The sequence below is a fragment of the Argopecten irradians genome, chromosome 4 (assembly GCF_041381155.1).
Source record: "Argopecten irradians isolate NY chromosome 4, Ai_NY, whole genome shotgun sequence".
Taxonomy (NCBI): Eukaryota; Metazoa; Mollusca; class Bivalvia; order Pectinida; family Pectinidae; genus Argopecten; species Argopecten irradians.
In genome coordinates this window covers 25,440,717-25,466,557 of record NC_091137.1, presented here as the reverse complement: position 1 = coordinate 25,466,557, position 25,841 = coordinate 25,440,717, and the positions used below count along the sequence as shown (strand labels likewise).

General features: G+C 35.2%; 2 protein-coding genes across 2 annotated transcripts; one reads left to right on the top strand and one right to left on the bottom strand.

The window, feature by feature from the left end:
• The first annotated feature begins 2,980 nt into the window (after window positions 1–2,980).
• On the top strand, window positions 2,981–10,414 carry LOC138322443 (uncharacterized). Its single transcript, XM_069266472.1, has 2 exons — window positions 2,981–3,220; window positions 9,944–10,414. The coding sequence occupies exons 1-2, from the start codon at window positions 3,082–3,084 to the stop codon at window positions 10,369–10,371; spliced, it is 567 nt and encodes a 188-aa protein (XP_069122573.1). The 5' UTR covers window positions 2,981–3,081; the 3' UTR covers window positions 10,372–10,414.
• Window positions 10,415–10,537: 123 nt separating this feature from the next.
• LOC138321091 (phospholipid phosphatase 3-like) lies at window positions 10,538–25,518 on the bottom strand. Its single transcript, XM_069264505.1, has 6 exons — window positions 25,056–25,518; window positions 16,104–16,267; window positions 14,977–15,263; window positions 14,491–14,548; window positions 13,152–13,328; window positions 10,538–12,310 (listed from the first exon to the last, which is right to left on the bottom strand). Exons 1-6 carry the CDS (start codon window positions 25,102–25,104, stop codon window positions 12,110–12,112), a joined length of 936 nt encoding a protein of 311 aa, XP_069120606.1. The 5' UTR covers window positions 25,105–25,518; the 3' UTR covers window positions 10,538–12,109.
• Window positions 25,519–25,841: the final 323 nt, after the last annotated feature.

Below are 25,841 nucleotides of genomic sequence, written 5' to 3'. Positions count from 1 at the left end.
TCTATAACTAGGATTTATGTTCTCATATACTAACATTTGTTAGAAAAAACAGATACAATCCTTCAGCTCCAAAATGTAGCCATTTTGACATATTTACATTTTCAATGCAGTCCCACTATGTAACCTTACCGAGCGCAGTTGACAGTCATATAGACAATGAACTTCAAGCGCTTATCATGACGTAATTATCATTGTGACGTCACCATTGTCGTGCCAGTGATCACGGAAGACGGCTGTTCAAATGGCTGTTCCATCCATGACGATAACGAATGATTAATTCATTATAGATGCAAAATTCCTTGGGATTCCGTCATAAAATTGTAACCAAACGTAAATATAAGCATTGAACGTCTTTCATTTGTCATTCATAACCAATATGAATGCAAACTGGACATAGGCAAATTCAACATGAAGCGCTACCGCGCTTCATGGAATTTGCCTCTGTCCAGTTTGCATTCATATTGACTATGAATGCCAACTGAAAGACGTTCAATGCTTAAATAATGTGCATTTTGCCCTGAAAATCCTGACATTCTAATGCTTTTACTTATTCGTTATCAAAATTGATATTTTGATTTTAAATTTAAATTTGGATTCATTAGTACCTATGGATAATTATATGACAGAAAACATGTTTACGCCATAATGGACCAACTAGCGGCAGGTCAAAATGTATATCCAAGGCTTAATCTTCTATACAAATGGGTCTATTTTCCATTTAGTTTGTTGTTTCTTGTCTTATAATTTTGTTTCATATGTAACACTCATTTCTATTGGTAAATCTTTGAAGTTATTTTTCTATAGACCGAAAGAATTGTACGTCGAATAGTATGACGTCATACATACAGAACGTTTTTGCGTGACATTTTAAAAGCGGCACAACCATTGACCAAACTAAAATGTTGGGCAAGATATCAATATTCCACAACTGATTTTTTTAAAGTAAGTAAAGAACGGAAACTAATGCCTAATTAGTAGCTAAACGAGTCAAATACAATAATAAGCGTAATTCTCAATATCTTTTGGATTTATCAAGTCATGGACAAAAAACGGAGGACATTCTTCAAAATATCAGTTGTGGTACTGTAAAAGCATTAGGATTTCAGGAGTTTTAGGGAGGAAAATGACTTCATAATCACAAAAGATATTGAGAATAATGTTTATTGCTTTAATTTGAATAACTTATAACCTATAAGGTTTGGAAATAAGTTTCTTTACTGTTGTGATATACTGAACAGTAACCTAGTTCAAATTTACGGAACCGTAGTGACCATAGCACATAAGTTATCAAAAGGGACGCAGCGGTATTTCTAATACGTTAAGGAGAATTCATACAAATCTGTTACTTTTTCTGGCACAAACGAATGAGAAATATCGCTGAATTCTTCTTTGACACTGTATTAGTGTGTGCACCCTTACGACGTTTGAGAGTGATATCGATATGGGATCACAAGTGTTCTGATCGATTTCAAATATCAAGAAGTTTCCTTGTCACCATCCAATTCTTAGTATGTCGAATTCAATGTGACCCTAATTTGATCTATGTTTGAACGGCAAGTTCTGTTAATGATGAGTACTCATTCGATTATGCAGCAAAATACACATTACTGAAGTTTGTGGAAAATGTTATGGAAAGCATGTTTGATTGTGTTAACCTGCATTAATTGTGTTAACCTGCATTAAATCCATGCTAGATTTACTACGTTTAAAGAGCTCACATAAACTTCTAGTAAAAAACCTAAATTGAAATTTACAACAAATTTGCCGGATATTATCTCAAGAAAAAAATCAAAATGAGGAATTAGCCCGTGTATGATAAATTTTCAGGGAAAACCAAATGAACCTAATTTTCAAATCACTATATCAGTATAAGTTTGTATCCAAGTAAACGTTTCACAGCTATCTCACTATCTTAATACATTACGTAGAGTACTCTATATAAATTGGCCTATATAATCCACTGACCTATTATCAAGTACAAACAAGGATACCGTGATTAAGATTATAGGTCAGGACCACTGCACTAATAAGTGTATATTTAAATGTCATATTTAAAGGAACATTCGTTGGTTTTGATATCAGGAAAGTATTTTTTTAATTGTACATAAAATGAATATTAGAAAGCTGATTATGAGTTTATATTACTGGTATTGTTTTGTAGTTTTTCAGTGCTGTAAACCACATTTTTCGCGAGAGAGCTCGAACGCGACTTCAAATGTTTCGCGATAAATTAAACATAACCAAACTTTAATGTCGATTGTCAGTAGGGGTCCTTGGTCGCGAATTAATTTGCGAACATCTTGCGAATAATGAAGACGCAACGAATTACGTGGTTTACAGTGATTAGTGATACTTTTATTTATAAATATTGGAGTTTTTTTTATCTCTAGCTAAAAATTTTAGTGGTCGTAATACTGGTCGATTTGGCAATGAAAACTGAAAGTTAAATTTCAGCGGTTTAACCTTTGGCGATTTGTCCCGATCAGAAGTTTTAACTAGGCGGTCAGCACATTTCCAACTAAAATAATTCTTTCCTGTTAAATAATGTAAACAAGTTTCATATTGTTAATCGTTTGGAAGCTATTATATGCCAGCCACATAAGGGCTAGATGATGGGACACGGTTCTTAAGGTAAATTATTTTTATTTGTCTAGGATACATTGTGTTCTTAGTTTCATACCAACACTTTAATACAAAAGGAAGGTTTTTTCCCTTAAATATCGATGAAGATAAACACTTATGATAAAGATGATAATTAATGAAGGTGATTAATTAACCTGTTCAATGTCATGATCGTTTACTTAATATATCAAAAATGTTGTTTATCCATGTTTAAATCATGTTTCAAATAAAATGAAGTTTTAACTTAACCAAGAAGTATTTCGAAAGCGAAATATGAATAGGTTGATATCACATTGATAAAAATATACTATAAATACGATACTACGAAAGATACTATATAGAATACACAAAACAAGCATAAGAGAAGTTCGTCGACAGCGGTCGGTCTTTATCGCCAACTACACCGATAACGGAGAGCCGAAAATAGAGGAGACAGATTTACCTGTAGTCCTATTTACTATGGAAATTGTACATAGGGCTAGTCTGTTATTTGTATGTGTCTGTTTACTGTTAGGATGCGGGAACGGCTCCCCGACCCCCAGGGATGGAGTCGGACGTATACAGAATCTACTTCAACAATCATTCTTTGATTCATTCGGTGAGTAAAAGTTCAATTCATACATATCCCGTCAATTTCATTATCTACACCTGTCAACCAAAACGACGGAACAGATACTCTTGATAAGAGTTGGTCAATATCCGAAATGACCAGGGCAGGTCAATTCAGTCTTTGCATATAACAGAGTTACTTATCTTTCTGGTAGGTATCCATTGTGACGTCATCATTTTTGAACTCGGGGAAATTTATGACGTTACGCTCGCAAACACATGACGTCAGAATCAATACCTACCCACTAGGACAGATAATTCTTTGATATGAAAAGACGGAATACGACAGGCAATAATATGAAACGTGACAGTTGTCCAAGGTCGACATATTTTTCTTCTGTTGATCGAAGTGAGTCAAGGAACGAAACTTAGACATTAGAGTCTAGTTGCTAAGATGTGCACAATTTAACGACAATTTTCAAATGAAAATAGCATGATTAATACTAACTTTGCAATTAAAAAAAATTAAGAACTCCATTGTAGCAATTGGGATCTGAAAATTGCACTAATCGTTTGATTAAGTTAATCTCCTTCCAAACAACCGAGTTCATTGGCACTAATAAGCGAATTGTAATGTTAGGGAACTAGACGTTTAGTCATTAACCGGGTAGGTGTAGGTATTTCTAGTCACAAATCCAGTACAAGAAACAAGAGGGTACATAACAGGTGACACAAAGGGTATGAGTGACTATTACTATTATCAAGTATGACAAGAATGGTACAACCAACTACATTGACATAGTGCATAGTGACACGTGATGGCGTGGAATAAAGCAAAATATGGAGACGAAGACTATGGAAGGTAATGAGAAAATTCAGTATCCGAAGACGAAGACTAGGGAAGGGAATGAGAAAAATTAGAATCTGGAGACCACGACTAGGGAATAGAATGAGAAAATTAAGAATCCGACACCAAGACCAGGGAAGGGAATTAGAAAACTCAGAATTGGGAGACCAAGACTAGGGAAGGGAATGAGAAAACTCAGAATCCGGATATCAAGACTAGGGAAGGGAATGAGAAAAATTCAGAATAAGGAGACCAAGACTAGGGAAGGGAATGAGAACATTCAGAATCCCGAGACCAAGACTAGCGAAGGGAATGAGAAACATCAGAATCCGGAAAACAAGACTAGGGAAGGGAATGAGAAAATTAAGAATCCCGAGACCAAGACCAGGGAAAGGAATGAAAAAACTCATAATCCGGCACCAAGACAAGGGAAGGGAATAAGAAAACTCAGAATCAGAAGACCAAGACTAGGGAAGGGAATGAGAAAATTCAAAATCCCGAGACCAAGACTAGGGAAGGGAATGAGAAAATTAAGAATCCGGAGACCAAGACTAGGGAAGGAAATGAGAAAATTAAGAATCCCGAGACCAAGACTAGGGAAGGGAATGAGAAAATTCAGAATCCGGAGACCAGGACTAGGGAAGGGAATGAGAAAATTAAGAATCCCGAGACCAAGGCAAGGGAAGGGAATGAGAAACATCAGTATCCGAAGAACAAGACTAGCGAAGGGAATGATAAAAAATAAGAATCCCGAGACCAAGACTAGGGAAGGAAATGAGAAAATTAAGAATCCGGAGACCAAGACTAGGGAAGGGAATGAGAAACATCAGTATCCGAAGAACAAGACTAGCGAAGGGATGATAAAAAATAAGAATCCCGAGACCAAGACTAGGGAAGGAAATGAGAAAATTAAGAATCCCGAGACCAAGACTAGGGAAGGGAATGAGAAAATTAAGAATCCGGAGACCAAGACTAGGGAAGGGAATGAGAAAATTAAGAATCCGGACACCAAGACTAGGGAAGGGAATGAGAAAACTCATAATCCGAAGAACAAGACTAGGGAAGGGAATGAGAAAATTAAGAATCCCGAGACCAAGACTAGGGAAGGGAATGAGAAAATTCAGAATCCGGAGACCAGGACTAGGGAAGGGAATGAGAAAATTAAGAATCCCGAGACCAAGGCAAGGGAAGGGAATGAGAAACATCAGTATCCGAAGAACAAGACTAGCGAAGGGAATGATAAAAAATAAGAATCCCGAGAACAAGACCAGGGAAGGGAATGAGAAAATTAAGAATCCCGAGACCAAGACCAGGGAAGGGAATGAGAAAACTCAGAATCCGGCACCAAGACTAGGGAAGGGAATGAGAAAGCTCATAATCCGAAGAACAAGACTAGGGAAAGGAATGAGAAAACTCATAATCCGGAGACCAAGACAAGAGAAGGGAATGAGAAAATTCAGAATCCGGAGACCAGGACTAGGGAAGAGAATGAGAAAATTAAGAATCCGACACCAAGACTAGGGAAGGGAATTAGAAAACTCAGAATTGGGAGACCAAGACTAGGGAAGGGAATGAGAAAACTCAGAATCCGGAGATCAAGACTAGGGAAGGGAATGAGAAAAATTCAGAATCCGGAGACCAAGACTAGGGAAGGGAATGAGAAAAATTCAGAATCCGGAGACCAGGACTAGGGAAGGGAATGAGAAAATTAAGAATCCCGAGACCAAGACTAGCGAAGGGAATGAGAAACATCAGAATCCGGAAAACAAGACTAGGGAAGGGAATGAGAAAATTAAGAATCCCGAGACCAAGACCAGGGAAGGGAATGAGAAAACTCATAATCCGGCCCCAAGACAAGGGAAGGGAATAAGAAAACTCAGAATCAGAAGACCAAGACTAGGGAAGGGAATGAGAAAATTCAGAATCCCGAGACCAAGACTAGGGAAGGGAATGAGAAAATTAAGAATCCGGAGACCAAGACTAGGGAAGGAAATGAGAAAATTAAGAATCCCGAGACCAAGACTAGGGAAGGGAATGAGAAAATTAAGAATCCCGAGACCAAGACTAGGGAAGGGAATGAGAAAAACTCATAATCCGAAGAACAAGACTAGGGAAGGGAATGAGAAAATTAAGAATCCCGAGACCAAGACTAGGGAAGGGAATGAGAAAATTCAGAATCCGGAGACCAGGACTAGGGAAGGGAATGAGAAAATTAAGAATCCCGAGACCAAGGCAAGGGAAGGGAATGAGAAACATCAGTATCCGAAGAACAAGACTAGCGAAGGGAATGATAAAAAATAAGAATCCCGAGACCAAGACTAGGGAAGGAAATGAGAAAATTAAGAATCCCGAGACCAAGACTAGGGAAGGGAATGAGAAAATTAAGAATCCGGAGACCAAGACTAGGGAAGGGAATGAGAAAATTAAGAATCCGGAGACCAAGACTAGGGAAGGGAATGAGAAAACTCATAATCCGAAGAACAAGACTAGGGAAGGGAATGAGAAAATTAAGAATCCCGAGACCAAGACTAGGGAAGGGAATGAGAAAATTCAGAATCCGGAGACCAGGACTAGGGAAGGGAATGAGAAAATTAAGAATCCCGAGACCAAGGCAAGGGAAGGGAATGAGAAACATCAGAATCCGGAAAACAAGACTAGGGAAGGGAATGAGAAAATTAAGAATCCCGAGACCAAGACCAGGGAAGGGAATGAGAAAACTCATAATCCGGCCCCAAGACAAGGGAAGGGAATAAGAAAACTCAGAATCAGAAGACCAAGACTAGGGAAGGGAATGAGAAAATTCAGAATCCCGAGACCAAGACTAGGGAAGGGAATGAGAAAATTAAGAATCCGGAGACCAAGACTAGGGAAGGAAATGAGAAAATTAAGAATCCCGAGACCAAGACTAGGGAAGGGAATGAGAAAATTAAGAATCCCGAGACCAAGACTAGGGAAGGGAATGAGAAAACTCATAATCCGAAGAACAAGACTAGGGAAGGGAATGAGAAAATTAAGAATCCCGAGACCAAGACTAGGGAAGGGAATGAGAAAATTCAGAATCCGGAGACCAGGACTAGGGAAGGGAATGAGAAAATTAAGAATCCCGAGACCAAGGCAAGGGAAGGGAATGAGAAACATCAGTATCCGAAGAACAAGACTAGCGAAGGGAATGATAAAAAATAAGAATCCCGAGACCAAGACTAGGGAAGGAAATGAGAAAATTAAGAATCCCGAGACCAAGACTAGGGAAGGGAATGAGAAAATTAAGAATCCGGAGACCAAGACTAGGGAAGGGAATGAGAAAATTAAGAATCCGGAGACCAAGACTAGGGAAGGGAATGAGAAAACTCATAATCCGAAGAACAAGACTAGGGAAGGGAATGAGAAAATTAAGAATCCCGAGACCAAGACTAGGGAAGGGAATGAGAAAATTCAGAATCCGGAGACCAGGACTAGGGAAGGGAATGAGAAAATTAAGAATCCCGAGACCAAGGCAAGGGAAGGGAATGAGAAACATCAGTATCCGAAGAACAAGACTAGCGAAGGGAATGATAAAAAATAAGAATCCCGAGACCAAGACCAGAGAAGGGAATGAGAAAATTAAGAATCCCGAGACCAAGACCAGGGAAGGGAATGAGAAAACTCAGAATCCGGCACCAAGACTAGGGAAGGGAATGAGAAAACTTATAATCCGAAGAACAAGACTAGGGAAGGGAATGAGAAATATCATAATCCGGAGACCAAGACTAGAGAAGGGAATGAGAAAAACTCAGAATCCGGAGACCAAGACTAGGAAAGGGAATAAGAAAACTCAGAATCTGGCACCAAGACTAGGGAAGGAAATGAGAAAACTTGAAATCCGGAGACCAAAACTAGGAAAGGGATTTAGAAAACCCTCAGAATTCGGTGACCATAACTATGTTTTAATGTTCATGGGACTTTAATTAATCAAACAAACAAACAAACAAACCAGGATTCGGGAAAGGAATAAGAAAACTCACATCAAAGGGTATCTGTGGTTATTTGTTGTGGACAATAAAACAGAAAATTGAACGATATCAGCAATAGTAGGATGAACACTGTAAGTAAGTATTGTAAGAACAGGACAATCGACAAGTAGATCATCCACTGTCAAAGGTGCTAATCACACTGTCGCTTATTTATCCCTGGGAACATAGTTCGCGTTTCTTTTATAAATATTCATTATAAGAGTTATTCAAGTGTTTCCGGTGTTAACAACAAAATGAATACAAAAGTAATACCTAAATAATTTCGGAAAACATTGAAATCCATGTAATTTTATCGTATATAAATAATCTGTCTTGTTTTCAAAAAAGTAAATATTTCGATCACAAATGAAAAATCTCGAGTCTTGGTTCCAAGTGGTACGCTTCTGAAAACGAACCATTTGTACCGGTACAGTTCTGCTGGTACGGCGCGTTTCATTTGAGACACAACAGATTCGTATCAATATAACTGGTACGAATCTGCAAATGGAACGCACGGCTAGACTGTATTCAAATGGTTTATATATGATATATTTCTCTGACTTCAAATATTTCAAAGGATTGAAATTCTTGTTTGTCACAGTGCAACACATTTAACAGAGATTTTTTGAAATAAAAAATTCAAATATACAGTTTAGCAAATAAATATGTATCTTCGCTCTTTTGAATCACACTGTTAGTTTCTAACTTATTTGGAAATCACAGGATTAGAAAAAATACCATTTCCTACGTAAATAGTAGGCCAGGGAAATATCTACCTTCGAGGAGATTCACGGCAGTATAACCCTCGACAAGCCTAGGGTTAAATAGTAGTAAATACCCCCCTCGATAGAGATTCCCCTGTCCTACCATCAAGGTAGGGAAATGTCCCACTAATCTACTATTTAAGTTATGAGAGTACACTGACAGAAAAGCAGACTAAAATCACCCAAGGGTCGACTACTTATGGGCTGGCCTGGACTGTGCTCCATATGTGGATCACGAGTTCAAAACATACATGACTTGGATACCAGATAATCCTTACGTGTCACAGGAAACAAACGTTCTAACAACAAACAAAACCTGGGAATCCTCGAATGACTACTGATAGGACTTGGAATAACAAATAGCCCATATATAATTTGCAAAACTGATTTCTAGGAGAGTAGCGTGTATACTGCATCCGAAAGGAGGGCTTAGCATTGACATCTATTTCAAAATAAGTGTGAAATGTTGGGGGTGTTTCATATCACTGAAAACAATGTCTCGACTATTTGTGATCATTGTATTTAAACACATGATTAGTGTGGTCTAATTGACTTATGATGTCGTTATTCCATGGTTTATTTACCCTATTGTATAGACTTGGAAATGACAGAAAGTTCACCCGGCAAACAAAACGGCAGTTTCCACGCCTTCATAACGTATATCAATGATATGACGGAATGGTATTGTCTATATATGACAACGCCTACATCATGAACACAGGCTATTCTCTGTGCTAAGCCACTGTCATGCTAGCATTGACAACTTGCCAAGCAATGTAAATGATTACGAGTTTGTTATTGTATCAATAGTGAATCATCGGCTATTGGAGAGTCAGACTAAAATACAAATTTTTTATTACGAGTTATCAAAAATAGTTGCATACTTTTGAGCTAGAAATTCCCTAGCAACCCCGTTCTAATTACCGACTGTTTCAAGTGTCATCATCGCGTCTTGGTAAAAGAAGGTGCTCGCTTGCGCGAAAGTTGTGCATTGACAAAAGTGTTTTGATATACTATACATACTCATCAATCACGTTTATCTCTTATTATAGGCTGTAATTGGATAAAAATAATAGTTCTTGGGGGTTGAGGGGCGGGTGTTGGAGAAGTCACAACCGTGTATATTCAAATTCAAGATAGTTCCTTCAATATTTTAAACTGTTTCTTTTCAGGTGAATTCGCAGAATTTCTGAGGTCCTATTTTAATGCGCAGTTAGAAAGGGGAGGTGAAAGCGGAGATTCTTCCCCTGGAGGTGAACAGGCCGTCCACGTCGTCAGGAAACGCCACGCTACACTTCCGTTACAATTCGAAGAGGTAGAGAGGCAGTACTTAATCAAACAATCGGTCCAACTGCTAAAACAATTTGTTGGCTACGTAGAGTATGTGCAGAAAGACGACGATACCCGTAGCTATCTGGAGGAAATGCTTCGGGAACATGGCGACATGATGAACACAATGTCTGTTGCTCAACTGAAGAGTTACCTCGGGACACTACAGAGGACAATGGAGGAGGGAGTGAATAGTCAACACCAGATGGTAGTGAACGGCAAGGTGTTCTCTCTCGACCATATCTCCAGCTGGTGCTGCCAGTTTGGATAATAGTGTTCATGTATCATTTATGAATAAAATGTCATCAAAATAATTCTCGTTCAGTTTCTGTTTCTACACGAAACAAAAACGGAAGTTATGTTTCGATTTGTTTAGAAAATGTTTCGTCAAATTGAATGGTAACAACTTATCATGAGCCGTAAATATAAAAACAAGATTTTATACAATGTAATTATTACTTTACTATTAAAAGGTGCGTGGAACAGATAATTCATCAATTGTTACAAAAATATGTTTTTTCTATTATTGATTAAAATCTAATTAAAATAACGTCAAGTGTAAAAAACATATAAAAATATAGAAATATTTAAATGGCGCCATCTTATCATTTTATCTTCAAATGAACTCATTAATTCGCAGACTCATTCACCTATTCGCACTATATTCATCCCGTTCTCTCTCTATTGTATGCATCTTCTTATTCTTATACTATGATCACACAACATTATGATAACCTACATTCGCTCCTATTGATACAATAAGAAGCATTTGCTATCAAATGCCTACACATTAATTTAATTCTATGCAATACTGATATTCTGCGTGGAATTTTCCTTAATTGAAAAAAAAAAAAAAAAAAAAAAAAACCCAGGTTGATACGGTCAATTTTCACGATCAATGATGATAATTTTAGCAAAACCTTTATCACTTGACCTCAGTCTTACCAAGTAATTACATAAATAGCATTATCTTTGGCAAACTTTCAGGATTGACTAAATAAAAACAAAGTAAAGATATACGAGGTATGTCATTCCGGCTTTGTTTTAGGTAATATGATAAACTTTTGCTCCGTTAGTAAAGGTGGACGTAAATGGAAAACCTATTGACCTACTACGGTTGAATGTCATAACAACCTTAAAGATGCTCTACCGCCGACAGAGCATAAATGAAACTCATCATTTGAACAATAGTTGGTTTTTAATTGTGTATATGTATGTCTAATTAACACAAAAAATAATATAAAATAATTTATTTTGCTTTTGGTCCATGCGCGATCAGTACTTCATTCCATATAGGATATAGTGCAACGGAATTTTTCGGGATGCAATTCATTAATTTTTAAATTTTAACTTGAAAAAAAAAGTAAGCTCAAACTTTTCAATGGTGGTAATGGTGTAAAGTAAGTAACTTTTTGTAATCGAAGAACAATACTAATTCGTATGCTCCTGTTTTTGATGGTAAAATACGATTTGTCAGCGGTGGAGCATTTTTAACATTTCATCCACTTTTTCAAAGGAAAATAGCAATTCTAATGGTATTAAAAGGATGACATGTTTTCATATTTACATTATGATTGTTTTAATAGAGAGCCTACTGGGAAACAGACAATGTAAGTCATCGCATGGTCACAGGGTTACCTAAGATAGATGTACGAAATTTACAATTATTAATTAACTAATTACATAAATAGCATATAACATAAATTATTCTGTAGATAACATTAGTTGTATATATAACTGAGTTTAAGTACTTCATAACAGTCACTAATTGGCCTTGAAACAATGGTTTATATACAATGAAGATGGCACGCTAAAGATTCGTTCAGGTGCTTTATATGGACGTGGAAACCAATTTATGAAATACCTAAAACATCGCGGTTTTAAACCAAACAATTTTTTCTTCTTAGAGCACAGAATTCACTACATGGACGTACAGGGATAATTGAATGAAAAGCTCTTGAATATCACATGACTTATGCCACGAATGTCATTGGATGATACAAGATTAACTATGGTAGGGCCCCACTTTGACGGTTAGGATCCTTGTCCACATTCATCTGTGACATATTGATACTAAAAGCACTGTCTCTAAATCCTAGATTGTCATTCCCTGTATATTTTCCCATCTGCATTCTTTTTTCGTTTCTTTCCTCCATCTTCCTTAGATACGAACGATTCATGTAATTCATTTTGTCAGCTAGAAAAATAACCTGTTTAAACACAAAAGAGTAACATTATTACATGTTTGAAAAAAAGCGCGTAGTATTTATTTTCATATTAATGAACTTTTAGTCATTGACCTATAAAAAATATCGCCAATTTTAATTAAATTCATTTGTTATAGAATATGTGCTTCGCATCCTATTACAATCATGTACATTAGACACTAATTTAGACGAGAAGATATTTTCAAATTGATTTATTAAGACAATACTGGTCACACATAGATTAAGGAAGAAGTATTGGCGAAACTTGAGAAAACTTACCGCCGCATCGTTTATCAACGAATCAGTTGTTATAAATATCATTAATATCTAATTCTTGTTTTGACGAGATACTCTCATTATCTTTACATTTTAACCTGTGGTGTTTTTTATGTTCACAGTAAATAAAATAACCATCATTAGAAATTAAATAAGTTACAATAAACGAGTTATTACTTACAATAGAATTCATTGAAAAGTTAAAAAACATATATGGAAAATAGGATCGATCCTCGGAATTTATACACCTTTTCTAATACTTTTATTATAGTAATTTTTGGAATGCAATCGCATGACACAATTACAACTAGTGTTTATGCACAGAAATAGAAATGTAAATTTAAATGTACATAATTTTCGGATACATGGAATTGAATCCATTCATAGTGAGTAAACGTTGCGATTTCGGGGGAGTTTCTGCATTTAAGATAGAGGTAAAAATCGTTTTTTATGTAAATAGTGAAGGATAGGGTTTCTGTGCTTCAGGGAAAAAACTATTAACCACTTTTTCACAATCTCTCTTGCTAGTGAAATGTCTTTCTGTATTTGGGATAATGCGAGTACGCACCGTTAGAAGGCATCCTAATGCTCCGACAATGGCCCCACCAATGACGTCACCGGGATGATGACGGTAGTCTTGGAGACGTGATGCACAGATAAAAACCCCGAGAATGATGACAAGCGTCTGAAGTAAAGGTCGTAATAAACGAACCCATTTTAGGAGTAATCTGAACTGTAGGTATACCTGTCAGGGGAAAGAGAAAACAAAAGAATTTATAACTTCTTCGATCAAAATCATCGAGGACTAATTTGTCGCTCTATAAAAAAACAAACAATTTTTATAACTTAAAATAATAAAAGCGAATCGCTGGTGAATATGGCTTCTGCACGATTGATCTTAGCATAAGAAAACGTTCCATTTTTTCCAAGAAGAGTGCTCTTTAATTATTATCAATCGAATGAATTATTAGATCTTTAAATTATCTAATGCTTTTTGTTGGGAAATATGAAGTAAAAGTGGTGAAATTGAATAACTCATGTTATAAAAAACTTATTAAGCACATAATATGAAATAATGTCTGTCGTGACAATATCTCATATTTATTACGTTATTATTTTTGATAATACAAAAACGCAGTGCCTGTAATTTATACAGCAAAATAACCAGCACTTTCCTTGACTTTAAAATAATTATTTGTAATAATTTCTCAATAATGAGACCGTCAATAAAAGTGGAATAACATATCAAGTTATAAGGATAACCTTGAACATACTGTATGTTTATTCTTTGGAAATGACAACATATATTTAGAGTAAACAAACAATTTTGTGGTATATTTATATAGTATAACATACTTGTACATTCAAGTTAATCCTTTTATGTTATCATCACGTATATTGGATACAATAACAAAATAAAGGATACTTAGTTTGTACACGTACCTTTCTAAGATAAACCAAGGCTATCACATCAAAATAAACCTATATCTTCCTTGATCGGACGTTATTGTGATAATGATGAATGAAGGTCATCATATCGTGTCAGTTAAACAATGAATAGTTTATTGATGTATTTAATGTTATTTATAGCTCCAATAATGATAACCAACTTAAAATGTCGGACGTAAGGGCAAACCTGTTAAAGGGGAATAACTCTATATTGTAAAATGTATGAAACTGATATAAAGACCATTCTTGTCTAATTGAAGATTTTGTTATGACTCAAACATTATATAAAGGATACTCAAACTGTTACCCTAAGCTAATACTTATGTTAAAATGCTGTTTTATTATGATATAGTCTATAAATTAGATGGGCCGCTTTTCCTACTTGTGCACGTTTTCTTCATTATTGTCTACAATAGCCCAAGAGTTGTCTCTCTTGACACAATACCGATGCTACTTACCGCCAGAAATAACATGCCATAAGCTGCGGCTGCTGAATGTCCCGACGGAAAAGATTTCCTGAAAGTGAAAGTAGAGTTATCATCCAGGGTTGCAAAAATTGATTTTGGGCAAAGAAGTGACAGACGATTAGTTTTGATAAATATTTTGATTAAGGTTTGTAAAAAAAAAATTCAGTACAAAACATGTTCATAGAGTAAAATCATGTGTAATAATCATTTTTACATATACATATCAATCATAATAGTGATTAATGCACTTACAGTTGAAACAAATGAATACATGTATCATTTAAAGATGACGCAATTATTCAAAGCTGGAAAGATATATGAAAATGGGATGAACCTTTCTAAAAATTGATCCAAAACTCCTCCTCTGTTGGATTAGAAAGTTTCAGTGTTTGCTAAAAGGATATTTTCATATGTTTCATAGCTAATGTTTCATTTTCATCATTAAATATAACACCTGACACCAGATAACCAAATTACCTGAGATCAGCTATAACTTCTTCGTCTGTTTCATTACAATGGAAATCCCTGATAAATCCTTGTGTACAGTCGATAGCGGTAAAGTTAGGATTACAAACAGCAAAAAAGTTAGGTCTCAGACGCCCGAAGAATAGCTTCAGTGTTTCCACCACAAGTATGGTACCTGTTCCACCAAACAGGTACGAACCGACAGTTCTGTACAGGTTTTTAACATATACCCATAAAGTTCCACTCAGGTCGGAGCAGCTACCGTTATAACACGCGTAAAACAACTCCACAATTATTACCTAGAATGGATGAAATAAATTTCTAAACTGAAATGATTTAAATCCAGAACATACAAATATCACCTAGAATGAATTCAAAAATACAAAGTCATTGCAAAAATTGTCAAAAAAAAAGTTTTCATAAAGACCACATTTATATTGTAGACATGTACGGTGCTTAGACTTAGATACAAACAATGGGCAAGACAAGGCTTGAATGTATATGTAAATTATTTTGGGATTGATGTAAAAGAAATTTTTATAAGAAACATTTACGAACTTGATATTAGATAATAGATAAGCTATTTTATTCCATTTTCTTGTCGAATTAAGGATTTTCTATCACTGAAAAAAGTGTTGTAGGTATAAACGATGGTGCCTTTTCGACCAATGCAATCTACACACTATAGCATATTTTGAAGCTACTACATGCTCAGTGATTAGAAATAAAAGCTGTATTAAGGAGGCTTGAGTTAAGGAAGAAAACAAATGGCATTTTAAAATGTTTTAGTAGAAAAACAACAACAATATGTTTGTCTTTTAATCAGCAGGATTAGCACACATGCTGAGATTCTAAAATAAACCTGAACTATATATAGGTATGTGCGGTCTGACAGTGCAAGTGCTGGAGACAGTCAAAGACACTTAGCCCTCACAAGATAGCGTATTCGACATAATAAGCGCCCAGGGCTAATACAAATGAAAAAATGGTGCTTAATGAGACGAAATTATTGCAAACCTTTACAGTTTTGAAAGTTTTAGTTATATGTCCGGGCAGTTGAAATTGAGGCCTCAAAAGTGGGAGGGGCGCTTATAGAGACATGGGCGCTTATTGGGTCGAATACGGTTCTAGTAACTTACAGCTGCCGGAAAGATCAGTAGAGACATAGCGATAATGGTACCGTCCCCTATCGACTCCTCCACAACAGGGTACATCAGGCTCTGATCGTCACAGTAAAACCCTCTCTGGTACGGTCGGATAAACGAGATCTTATCAAACACCAGCAGGAAGGTCACGGCCGTCACTGTAACAAACAAAACATATCTCACGTCTAAAAAACTAAATATCTAAGTTCGTTTTAACGTTCCAATGCTAAGAGGATTGGAATACGTAAAAGTACGTTATATAAGAAAAAATACAGAACATTGCTTTTTGTAATACGAAATAAAAAAACTTTTATTGAAATGATTTATTATAGTGTTTAAATGTTTAGTTTAGTTGACACCAAAGCCTAGTTTTCCAAAAGATGATTAGTCTAGTCACATGATTAGTGCTTTAAGGAAAATCTATCTGAAGTTAGTACTGACAGAAATAATTTTATTTTGTTTTGAAAACTATCGTAAAACTCTGATTAGCCTAATCCACTTTTAGACAACTGGGCCCAGAGCAATTAAAAAGGGTTAATGTGATGTATCAAAAACGTATATTTTGCCTCCATCCATTCTGAAATCATTCAACATGATCGTCTAACCATAGCATTATCAACGTGAAAGTACCCTACAAATAGGGTTTCCAAGTACGGTCGTTCGCCCAATGTTGAACAATCTAAATGCGACACATCTATGGCAAATATCACATAGTTATCTACCTTGTAGTACATACAGGTATTGATTGTTACGTCATGTTTTAAGCAGTGTAACGTCATACTTTTCATAGAAAATGACATAGTTATTGATTACAATGTAATGACGTCATAATCGATACTACCTGCAAGGGAAATAACTCTATGATACGCAAATCCAAAATTCCATCGTATTAGTTAAAAGTGTCGCCAAGACCATTCCCAGGTAAAACATAACTCAAAATTGTAAATGAAACATTTGTAGGCCTAGATAATGTTCTCAAGCCAGGTTTACAGTTCTATAATTTGGACCTAAATTGTACCGTTATCATCTGAAAGCCACTGAATATTGGGATTGACGCACATTTTACCATCATTCTTTGCTACAAAACACATGATCGGCATTATGTCACATTCGTCTGACGCCATCATTGAGACACTCAGTATTAAAAGAGATGAACGGGTTTAATGAGATGAAAGGAAGTATATTAGATAACCACGGAAATAGTTGGATGTGATACTGGGTCGTTAAGAGATGCGACAATTGTATACTTTACTATACAATTAGCTTATTATCTAAAGTCGCCGACATATGGACTAGTTAGGCTTTAATGATTCGCCATTTTCTCAATTATCTTGTGTTTGGTAGATATGTCAAATCAGGACGTTGGTATATCACAAATAAAACAACGAATTGACAACGGTGCAAAGTAATATTTGTGTCATTTAAACAATAGCTAAGTACTGAGTTGTAACTGGTATATGTGATAACTATACCATAATTGGAATCTCTGATGATACGAATGTCAATCCAGGACGTTGTTACATCCTAAATTAAACAAATTCTATAGGATGCAATGCGACAAAAAAAGTTGCCATTTCAACAATTTCAGTTTCGTTTTGGATGCAAACCCAAAGTAGGTCACCAGCCAATTATTTCAACGTAAAACCATAATTGGAAATAAAGATCTTTTATACACTAAATATAGTACTAAAGTACTGAATCACTTGTTTATGAGGTAACATTAATTTCTTTATTTCATCTCTATTATTCCATTTTTCGCCGATGACATGTATAATGTATGTCAAATCCAGATGTTGCTATATTCCAAATGAAATGGTGACAGAAAAATGTTCTCCATGGTTCTCCGATCACGTTTACAAACCCTAAGCGGGTAAGTTACCGGAACGCTACAATTCGCAAAGGCATCATTGGAGGTTTAGAATATTTATTGAACAAAATAAACACTTAAACAGTGTTTTGCCATATATCCATTACTTGCGATAGATTTGTTTGATTGAGTTTTACGGTCCATCGACAAGTAAGGTCATTTAGGGCCAACACATGCGATAGAAGTCCATTTGCTATATGGACCGAATCAATTACACTTTAGGTGAAATCGCGGTCATAACATGAAATTTGTATTCGAATGGCAAGCTAAGGGTATTTCAAGAAGTAGTAAATAAGTTTAAATTGATATGAGCAGATCGGTATTGCTTTTGGTGAAAATCAAGGAAAAGGTTTTTAACATTTGGAAATTATCTAATGTATTGCAAATGGAGACGTGAATTGCTGATATTGAAATTAAAACCACTGGAAGTCGAACATTGAGTGCAATAAAGAAAAAAAAAATGAACCATATCATTATGCTAAGAACTGTTATGCCTTGGACACTAATTTCTTCCATTAGTAGAAGTCAAAAATATTTAAATGGTATCGTAGTCTAACAGCCAATTAGCGCCTATCAACATAACAGAGACATGAAAGGCGTTATAGGACTTAGTACAACGTGTACAGAAAACATGTGTGCGCTAGGCATTGCGCTTCATCTTCAGGTTTTATATAGCAACCATGGCTTCACAGAGTGATATTCTCATTACAATATACAATGGGTGTAAATCGTGAATCAAATCTTTTAACTTATTCTTAAATTAAGTATTTTTGGTTTTTTATTTTTGGTTTTTTTTTTCGTTTTTTTTTCAACGTTTGTAATAAGCATTTAAAAAACAAAACTCAAATGTCCACTGTCACTGAGCTACGGATACGTTACTAAACACATCACATGTTATTAAAGTTTTACAAAGAATTTCCATTGTCGATATATTTTTAATAGACCCGCGGCATGTCGAACTCCGTAGTCTTACAACTATTTGAATTGTTCACTCAAGAATGAATTGTGCACTTAAATATAAATACAGAATAAATGAGTAAGCAGCCGACCGTAAAATGTGCTTACAAACACATTCCACCTTAGTTGTCATTAAACGAACATACAATATCATGGGAGTAACATCGTAGTAACATCGTCACAATGTTCTGTAACACTCCATATGTGTAAAAACATCACATAAAAGGGAAACTTAAAAAGTCTTACAGGTTTTGTATAAAACCAAATACGTAAAGATATACATAAAATTAGTAATGCAGTAAGAATTTCTTGGGATTGAAGGAGAGACCAATATTAGTTAAATTGTGTTTTGTACCAAATATAATAAGATATAGTTATATTGACTTTGTTTTAAAAGATTAATTAATTGGAGTTAATCAAGAGGCAATAAGTCCGACCTAGGACTATACGGGGCCATCATCCATCCCTCCCTATATCATAAACTGCAACTAAATTAAGCATTTTATATTTTTTATAGACGATCGTATTTAATATAATAAGTTGTTCGGTGTACTATACCGAAAGTTACAAGAAAATGGGAAATATTTTCCAGCTTAATCTGATTTGCTGGTTTTCGGCATAATGTGAATACATGGGGTGAGTCCTTAGCTTTTTCTGCCAAATGTTTCAGGAAGATAGATAAGATATGTCTTTTTAGTGTGGTTCGCTCGTTGTCACGAAAATGGAATGCATGAGGACTATCCTGTGTCTTTTTTATAGAATGTTCCAGGAAGATGGTGATTTTTACAAGACACAATTCACACATAGAATAGCATCTCTATTGACAGACTATGGAAGACCGCCTTAAATGTCAAAATTTAAAACCAAACTAGACTGTAGTCTATATAAGATTGAAATATGTACAGGTACTTGTGTGTGTATACAACATCGTGTACTTGAGCTATCACACGATAGTTATAAAACCAATTACTGTAAAGTGCTCAAAAATATATGATAGGATACCATTTAATATCAAACTCATGGATACTGGTAATTGTTTATTGAGCGTTGAAATCATTATACCGATACATGAGGCTAACAGGAAAGTAATCAGACCACTTGTCAATAGGATATACTCTTGGGTATGATGCTCAACTGAATGAGTGTAGTGTATGTCGTTTGTCTGGTAACATCTAAGATAACAGCGTGTTGTTATGGGGTTGTCATTCAGTTTTGTTGTTAAGATAACAGCGTGTTATAATGAGGTTGATATTCAGTTTTGTTGTAGATATACTCTTGGGTATGATGCTCAACCGAATGATACCGGGTATAATGTATTTGTGACAGATAAAATTGTTACTCTAACAGTGTTATACCGTATTTCAAGTTTGGCTTTAAGTTTTGTTATTATGTCGATATACGGGTACGATGCCCAACCAAACATACTGAATACAATATATTTGTCTGGTTATACCAGAGTATATGGTTACTTATACAGCGTTATACCATGGGTTTGGCTTTAAGTTTGTTATTATGTCGTCGGTAATCGTTGCGTTCGGTGACTTTTGTGTAAAGTCACTCTCTAGTTTTAGATATAAGATTAGCAATTTCAAATGTTTCTCTCTTGAATTTGTTTTGAAAAATTGCTGTAACTGTTAAATTCAAATTGTTTCAAAGATTATTTTAATTTGACAGCCGTAGTACATTTCGTGTCACAGGACAACAACGATAAACGTGACTCTGTGGTTTTAAATGGAAATAGGTAATTTCAGCAGATAATCTTTCGAGCAAGTAATAATTGGTTGGACCCCTTATAAGCTTATTTATACAATAGACTAACTACACATATCTAGCCTTGTAGTAAAAAGTAAATTTTATTTCATTTACATCGATTACGAAACAAGTTATACAACTTATGCAAATCACTCTCGATGGCCCGGTTGTAAGCGCGCGAAGGGTCTTAGAGTGGGAGGAAACCGGAGCGCCCGGAGAAAACCCACGTGATCGGGCAGGTGACCCCTAACCTTTTCACGTCCGTGCCGGGAATCGAACCCCGGCCGGCTAGGTGAAAGGCGAGTGGCAAAACCACTACACCACCCGATCACCCTTAAATATTATATTACCAACTGTCGCTTTCCTAATGTATGTCTACTCATACCACATCAAGCCTAATAGCCTGCATTATCCAGAATATACAATTTGTAAATATTTACATTTAAATAAAACGGTTTTAAATATATTCACGCCTCCGGAAATAACTGGAGACTATGATCTGTATAAAACCCACTGTCGCTTTCCTAATGTATGTCTACTCATACCAGAGCCAAGACTCCCGTGTGTGGGACAAGACACTGATTTAGTTTACAAATTCACAAGATGTACACTCGATAAAGTATGGGGGTTACTTTGACAGTTTGATCACGTACTGGAACGGCTATATATATATATAACGACTGCTCTGCTGTATTCAGTGTTTATTGCATGTACATGTTGTAGTTACACATATGGCCATTTACTTAGCATTTAATGTATTCGAAATGTAATATTTAAATACTAGAGCACGGTTACGATCTATTGCTTTATTTAGCGATTTTATGACTTCATAAGAATGCTTACAGATGCTCCACCGCCGACAGAGTATAAATGATATTCATCATTTGAACAATAATTGGTGGTAAAATCGTGTATAAATATGCATAATTAACACAAAAAATAATATAAAATAATTTATTCGCCTGTGGTGCATGTGCAATCAGTACTTCATTCAATATAGAATATAGTGCCACGGAATTTTTTCGGGATGCAATTAATTATTTTTCATATTTTTAACTTGAAGTAAAATAAGAAGCTCAAACTTTTCAATGGTGGTAATAGTGTAAACTAAGTAACTTTTGTAACTGAAGAAAAATACTAAATCTTCTGCTCCTGTTTTTGATATTGAAAAAAATACCATTTGTCAGCGGTGGAGCATCTTTAAGTAAACCCCTGTACATGGAAATATCTTAACATCAAATGAATATTATACTACATATATAAAACAATACCATATACATGGCATCTGGTAATACCATGGCAACAAATTTAACAAAAGTATTATCACATGTGATAATATAAACTATTGTTGGACGAATGATGCACACCAATATAAATCGTATAAAATTATCTTCACAATACCAAACCATACAAATGCTCACTTATATGCGGTAATAAGATTAAATAATGTTTTTACAATATCATATCAGATAAATGACATTCACAGATTATTTCCTCGGTTTTGATTATCAATTAATTACAATTTACATCTACGCTTTTTTTATTTCTCCATATCTGCATATACTTTTTAGCTGGAAATAAAAACCAGCTATGAAATTATATCTTGAAAGTATTTCCCATTATTATAACATTTGTAGTGGTGTTGTCGACGAAACTGAGTTTCGCGACGCTTGGCCCTATTTTTTCCTATCCTGCCAAATCACTTTAATCTTTTTACACTTGCTTAGTAATTTCAGTGCATCATTAAGATAATATGTTGTCTCTTTTCAAGTAAAAAAACCACACTACAAAATGAAATAAGGTTGTTATCAAAATTTATGACGTATTAATATCGATATATAGGTGTAGAGAACTAACATTCCAAGATACAAAATAACCATTGTAAAGAGCTGTTATAATTGTACATTAAATAAAGTAGCACGATGCTGCTTGTCAACAATAAACCTTCAGAAGTAAACTCAATATGGCAGTGTCATAGTGATTTAATCGTAAGACGGTATGTGTATACTTATATATCTACAATGTGATAGACATATTGATGAATGAAATCCTCCCTCCAGCCATGTCCCGACCAATTTTCACCCTGTGTTATTTGTCAACAACTAAGGCTAACTTTAAGCTGTTTAAGCGACTGTATCGGTAAATCTATTACTGGCTGTCCGTGTGGCTTTTGTCTCCTATTGTGTCTCCCGCTCACCATCTGTCCCATGGACATTCCACTGTACCATTGTCGTGTTATCCGAGTAAAATCTCATCTATGGTCAGACCAGGGAAACAGTCCGGTATGTGCGGCTGTACAATACACTACAGCAGTTAAAATAACCCAAACAAACTTATAACATTGCCTTATAGCCTGAGGCGTTTACTGTTCTAAACACAAAGCTATACAACCCTCTGTTTTTCGTGTTTTTAATCTCAGTCATTCCTATAACAGTTTATTTTAAGATTCTTTAACTCTAATTTAGTGTTCTAAATCACATGTGTTGATGCACCTGTTCATGATTAGCTTGTAACATTAGTGTTCTATACCACACACATAATTATAACAGTTATTTTATAGGATTATATCTTGCATACGATATCGAATCAGTAACTTTTCATTACAATTTCAAAGCCCATTCCTATATTGTTCCTTTGTAAATGACCAAAATCTGATATATCATTATGATTCCCAAATTTATTATAGAGGTCGATGATGGGTAGATTTTATATTATTTTTTTTTAACTAAAACATAACAATAACAGTTTACGTAAAGCGTAGCGTGTGTGACTCTCTTCAATCTTAGCTTTTTTCACAGTTCATCAAATGTACCTAGATTTAGATTGCAATCTATTTGCGTTATGTTTGTTTACACATTTTCTTGCTTGCCTGGTTTTGACATTGATTTTAATCTTCAACATATTCGTATGTTAAATGATACTTGCGTGATATTTGTCTCTAAATATCTACTCAATATTTATCACGTTTACGTTTATAGAATTGTAGACCTTGCCTGCATCGAGTATCCTACTTACACACGTACGTCTCTGACATAATCAGATCTTTATGTAGCTGAGAGTGTCATTGAGGAAAATTCCTATACGTTTATTTGATATTTCGTTATGATAGATATTAATTAAAATCGGTACGACTTGTAGGTACTTGTTATAGAAAAATACCTCGTCTTAGGAGAGGATTGAAAAGTCTGAACTGAATGTAACACGAAGGTACTGTCTCGTTATAAGTCTAGATCGAAAAAATATTGTTAACACTCTTTCATACCCAAGGATGAAGGATAATAATGTTCTACTAGGTACAAGGTATCTCATACCTAAATTTTATGTTTTATTTTTTTTCAATTCTTTAATAGCTTTTATGCAGTCACATCGTAATTTTGAAAAACAAAATAAACGCTTGTTTGGAAATAAAGTCAGTTCCCAGGAAACAAAAACCAGATGTTCATATATTTTAAAATAAATTTTACTGTTTTCATCCTGTTATTTAAACCAGTTTTCGTATCATTAATTTATATTGCATGGAACACATGTAATACACTCACATGAATATATCGCAAAGGATATACCAATGGTACTAAATATGTAGGTAAGAGATATCATATGTAATGCATCTCTTATTAATTGGAACATCAGCATATATTTTCACAAAATTGGACAAACGCAGAACTATCCCAAAGCATTGACATGTTGTTCATCGTTGCTCTTATTGCTGCCAAAAACAAGACTGTTTTCATGTAGCCATATATGTTTCCTTTTCATGCATCATACAGAATTTTTCTAAACATATTTTTTCTGATATCCATCCTGCCTTAGGTGCGTTAGCAAATATATTATTGAATAATGAGCATTTTGAATATGCATTGTTGTAAAACATTCCATGCATTCTTAATTTGTTTTGGCATATTTATAATGTAATGCCTAGTGGTTAGTGTATAGTCATATTAATAACACCACCACTCTCTAATTAATTGTTATATAGGTCAACGTTCTGTCGGGCATTAATGGGCCTACAGTGCCCACTTCAATGTGTCTATTTTCTCTGTATTTGTACCATATATGATAAGTGTCAGGCCGTAGGTGAGCATATGTAATAACAAATTTTGTCATTAGATATGATTTCAGGTAAGACAAGATAGTCTCTTCAGCGATACACACGTGTAATGTAAGTTAAAACGACCTCAGGTAGATCTTCAATGCATAAGAAATAATTAATATTTGCAAATTAACGTTGTTTGCATATATTTGGAACTAGCATGATATGACATTAGGCAATACTATATTTCTGGGATATCATATTAAAGTTGTATCAATGTGAGATTATTGATACAAATGGGGATTTGGAATAGGCAACATTAAACAAAAATAACACCTACCTGCAATATAGATGATGAGATCGGAGATGACTTTCCAATAAACCTTCATGGTTCCAAGTAAGAAGACAACGCACTAATTGGTAAATATCCAGGTAGATCAGGATAACCACACAGATGTTGATTTCAGACGACACTAACTTAAAGCTAACCAGATAAATTCAGGTAGCCAGCAAGCTTCCGTTTTTACCTGTATCGGGGCTAATCCTGTATATACCACTATACACAGGTAGGCCCATTGTGAACCACGCTCGACTACTCTCTAGTCAAAAACGCCAAATGAGGTACAGAGGGAGTTTACACTGACAAATAAAATGATTTCAACACAATAAAACTCTAAAATCAGCCATTAAATGTCAGTTAGATAAACATCGAATTGTTCCAAAGTTTACCAATACTATTAAATACCAGACTGTGTGAATCAAGACTTAGAAAGTAAAACTAGAAGGAGATTACACACACGGTGGATCCCTTCGATATCCCTGTGTACTGTCACGGGTAGGATTATTTTTCTCATGTGTCTAGAATATCTTTTGTGAGCGTTGGGTTACATTTCAGGGTGGGTGTAATTCAAGGATGTCTGTATTCGGTGGATATCGGAAGTGGTTCATCAACAGTTATCTTAAATAAGCTCTAACCAGTACCCTATTGTTGATTTGAAGGAAAGTCACCATAGCTCTGTGGTTATTCATAAACTACCCGAAATATTATCCGACTATTCAATAAAATGTTTTACTCATCACCACTGCCGGTACACTAAAAACCACCCCGAGAAAGCTACAACACACC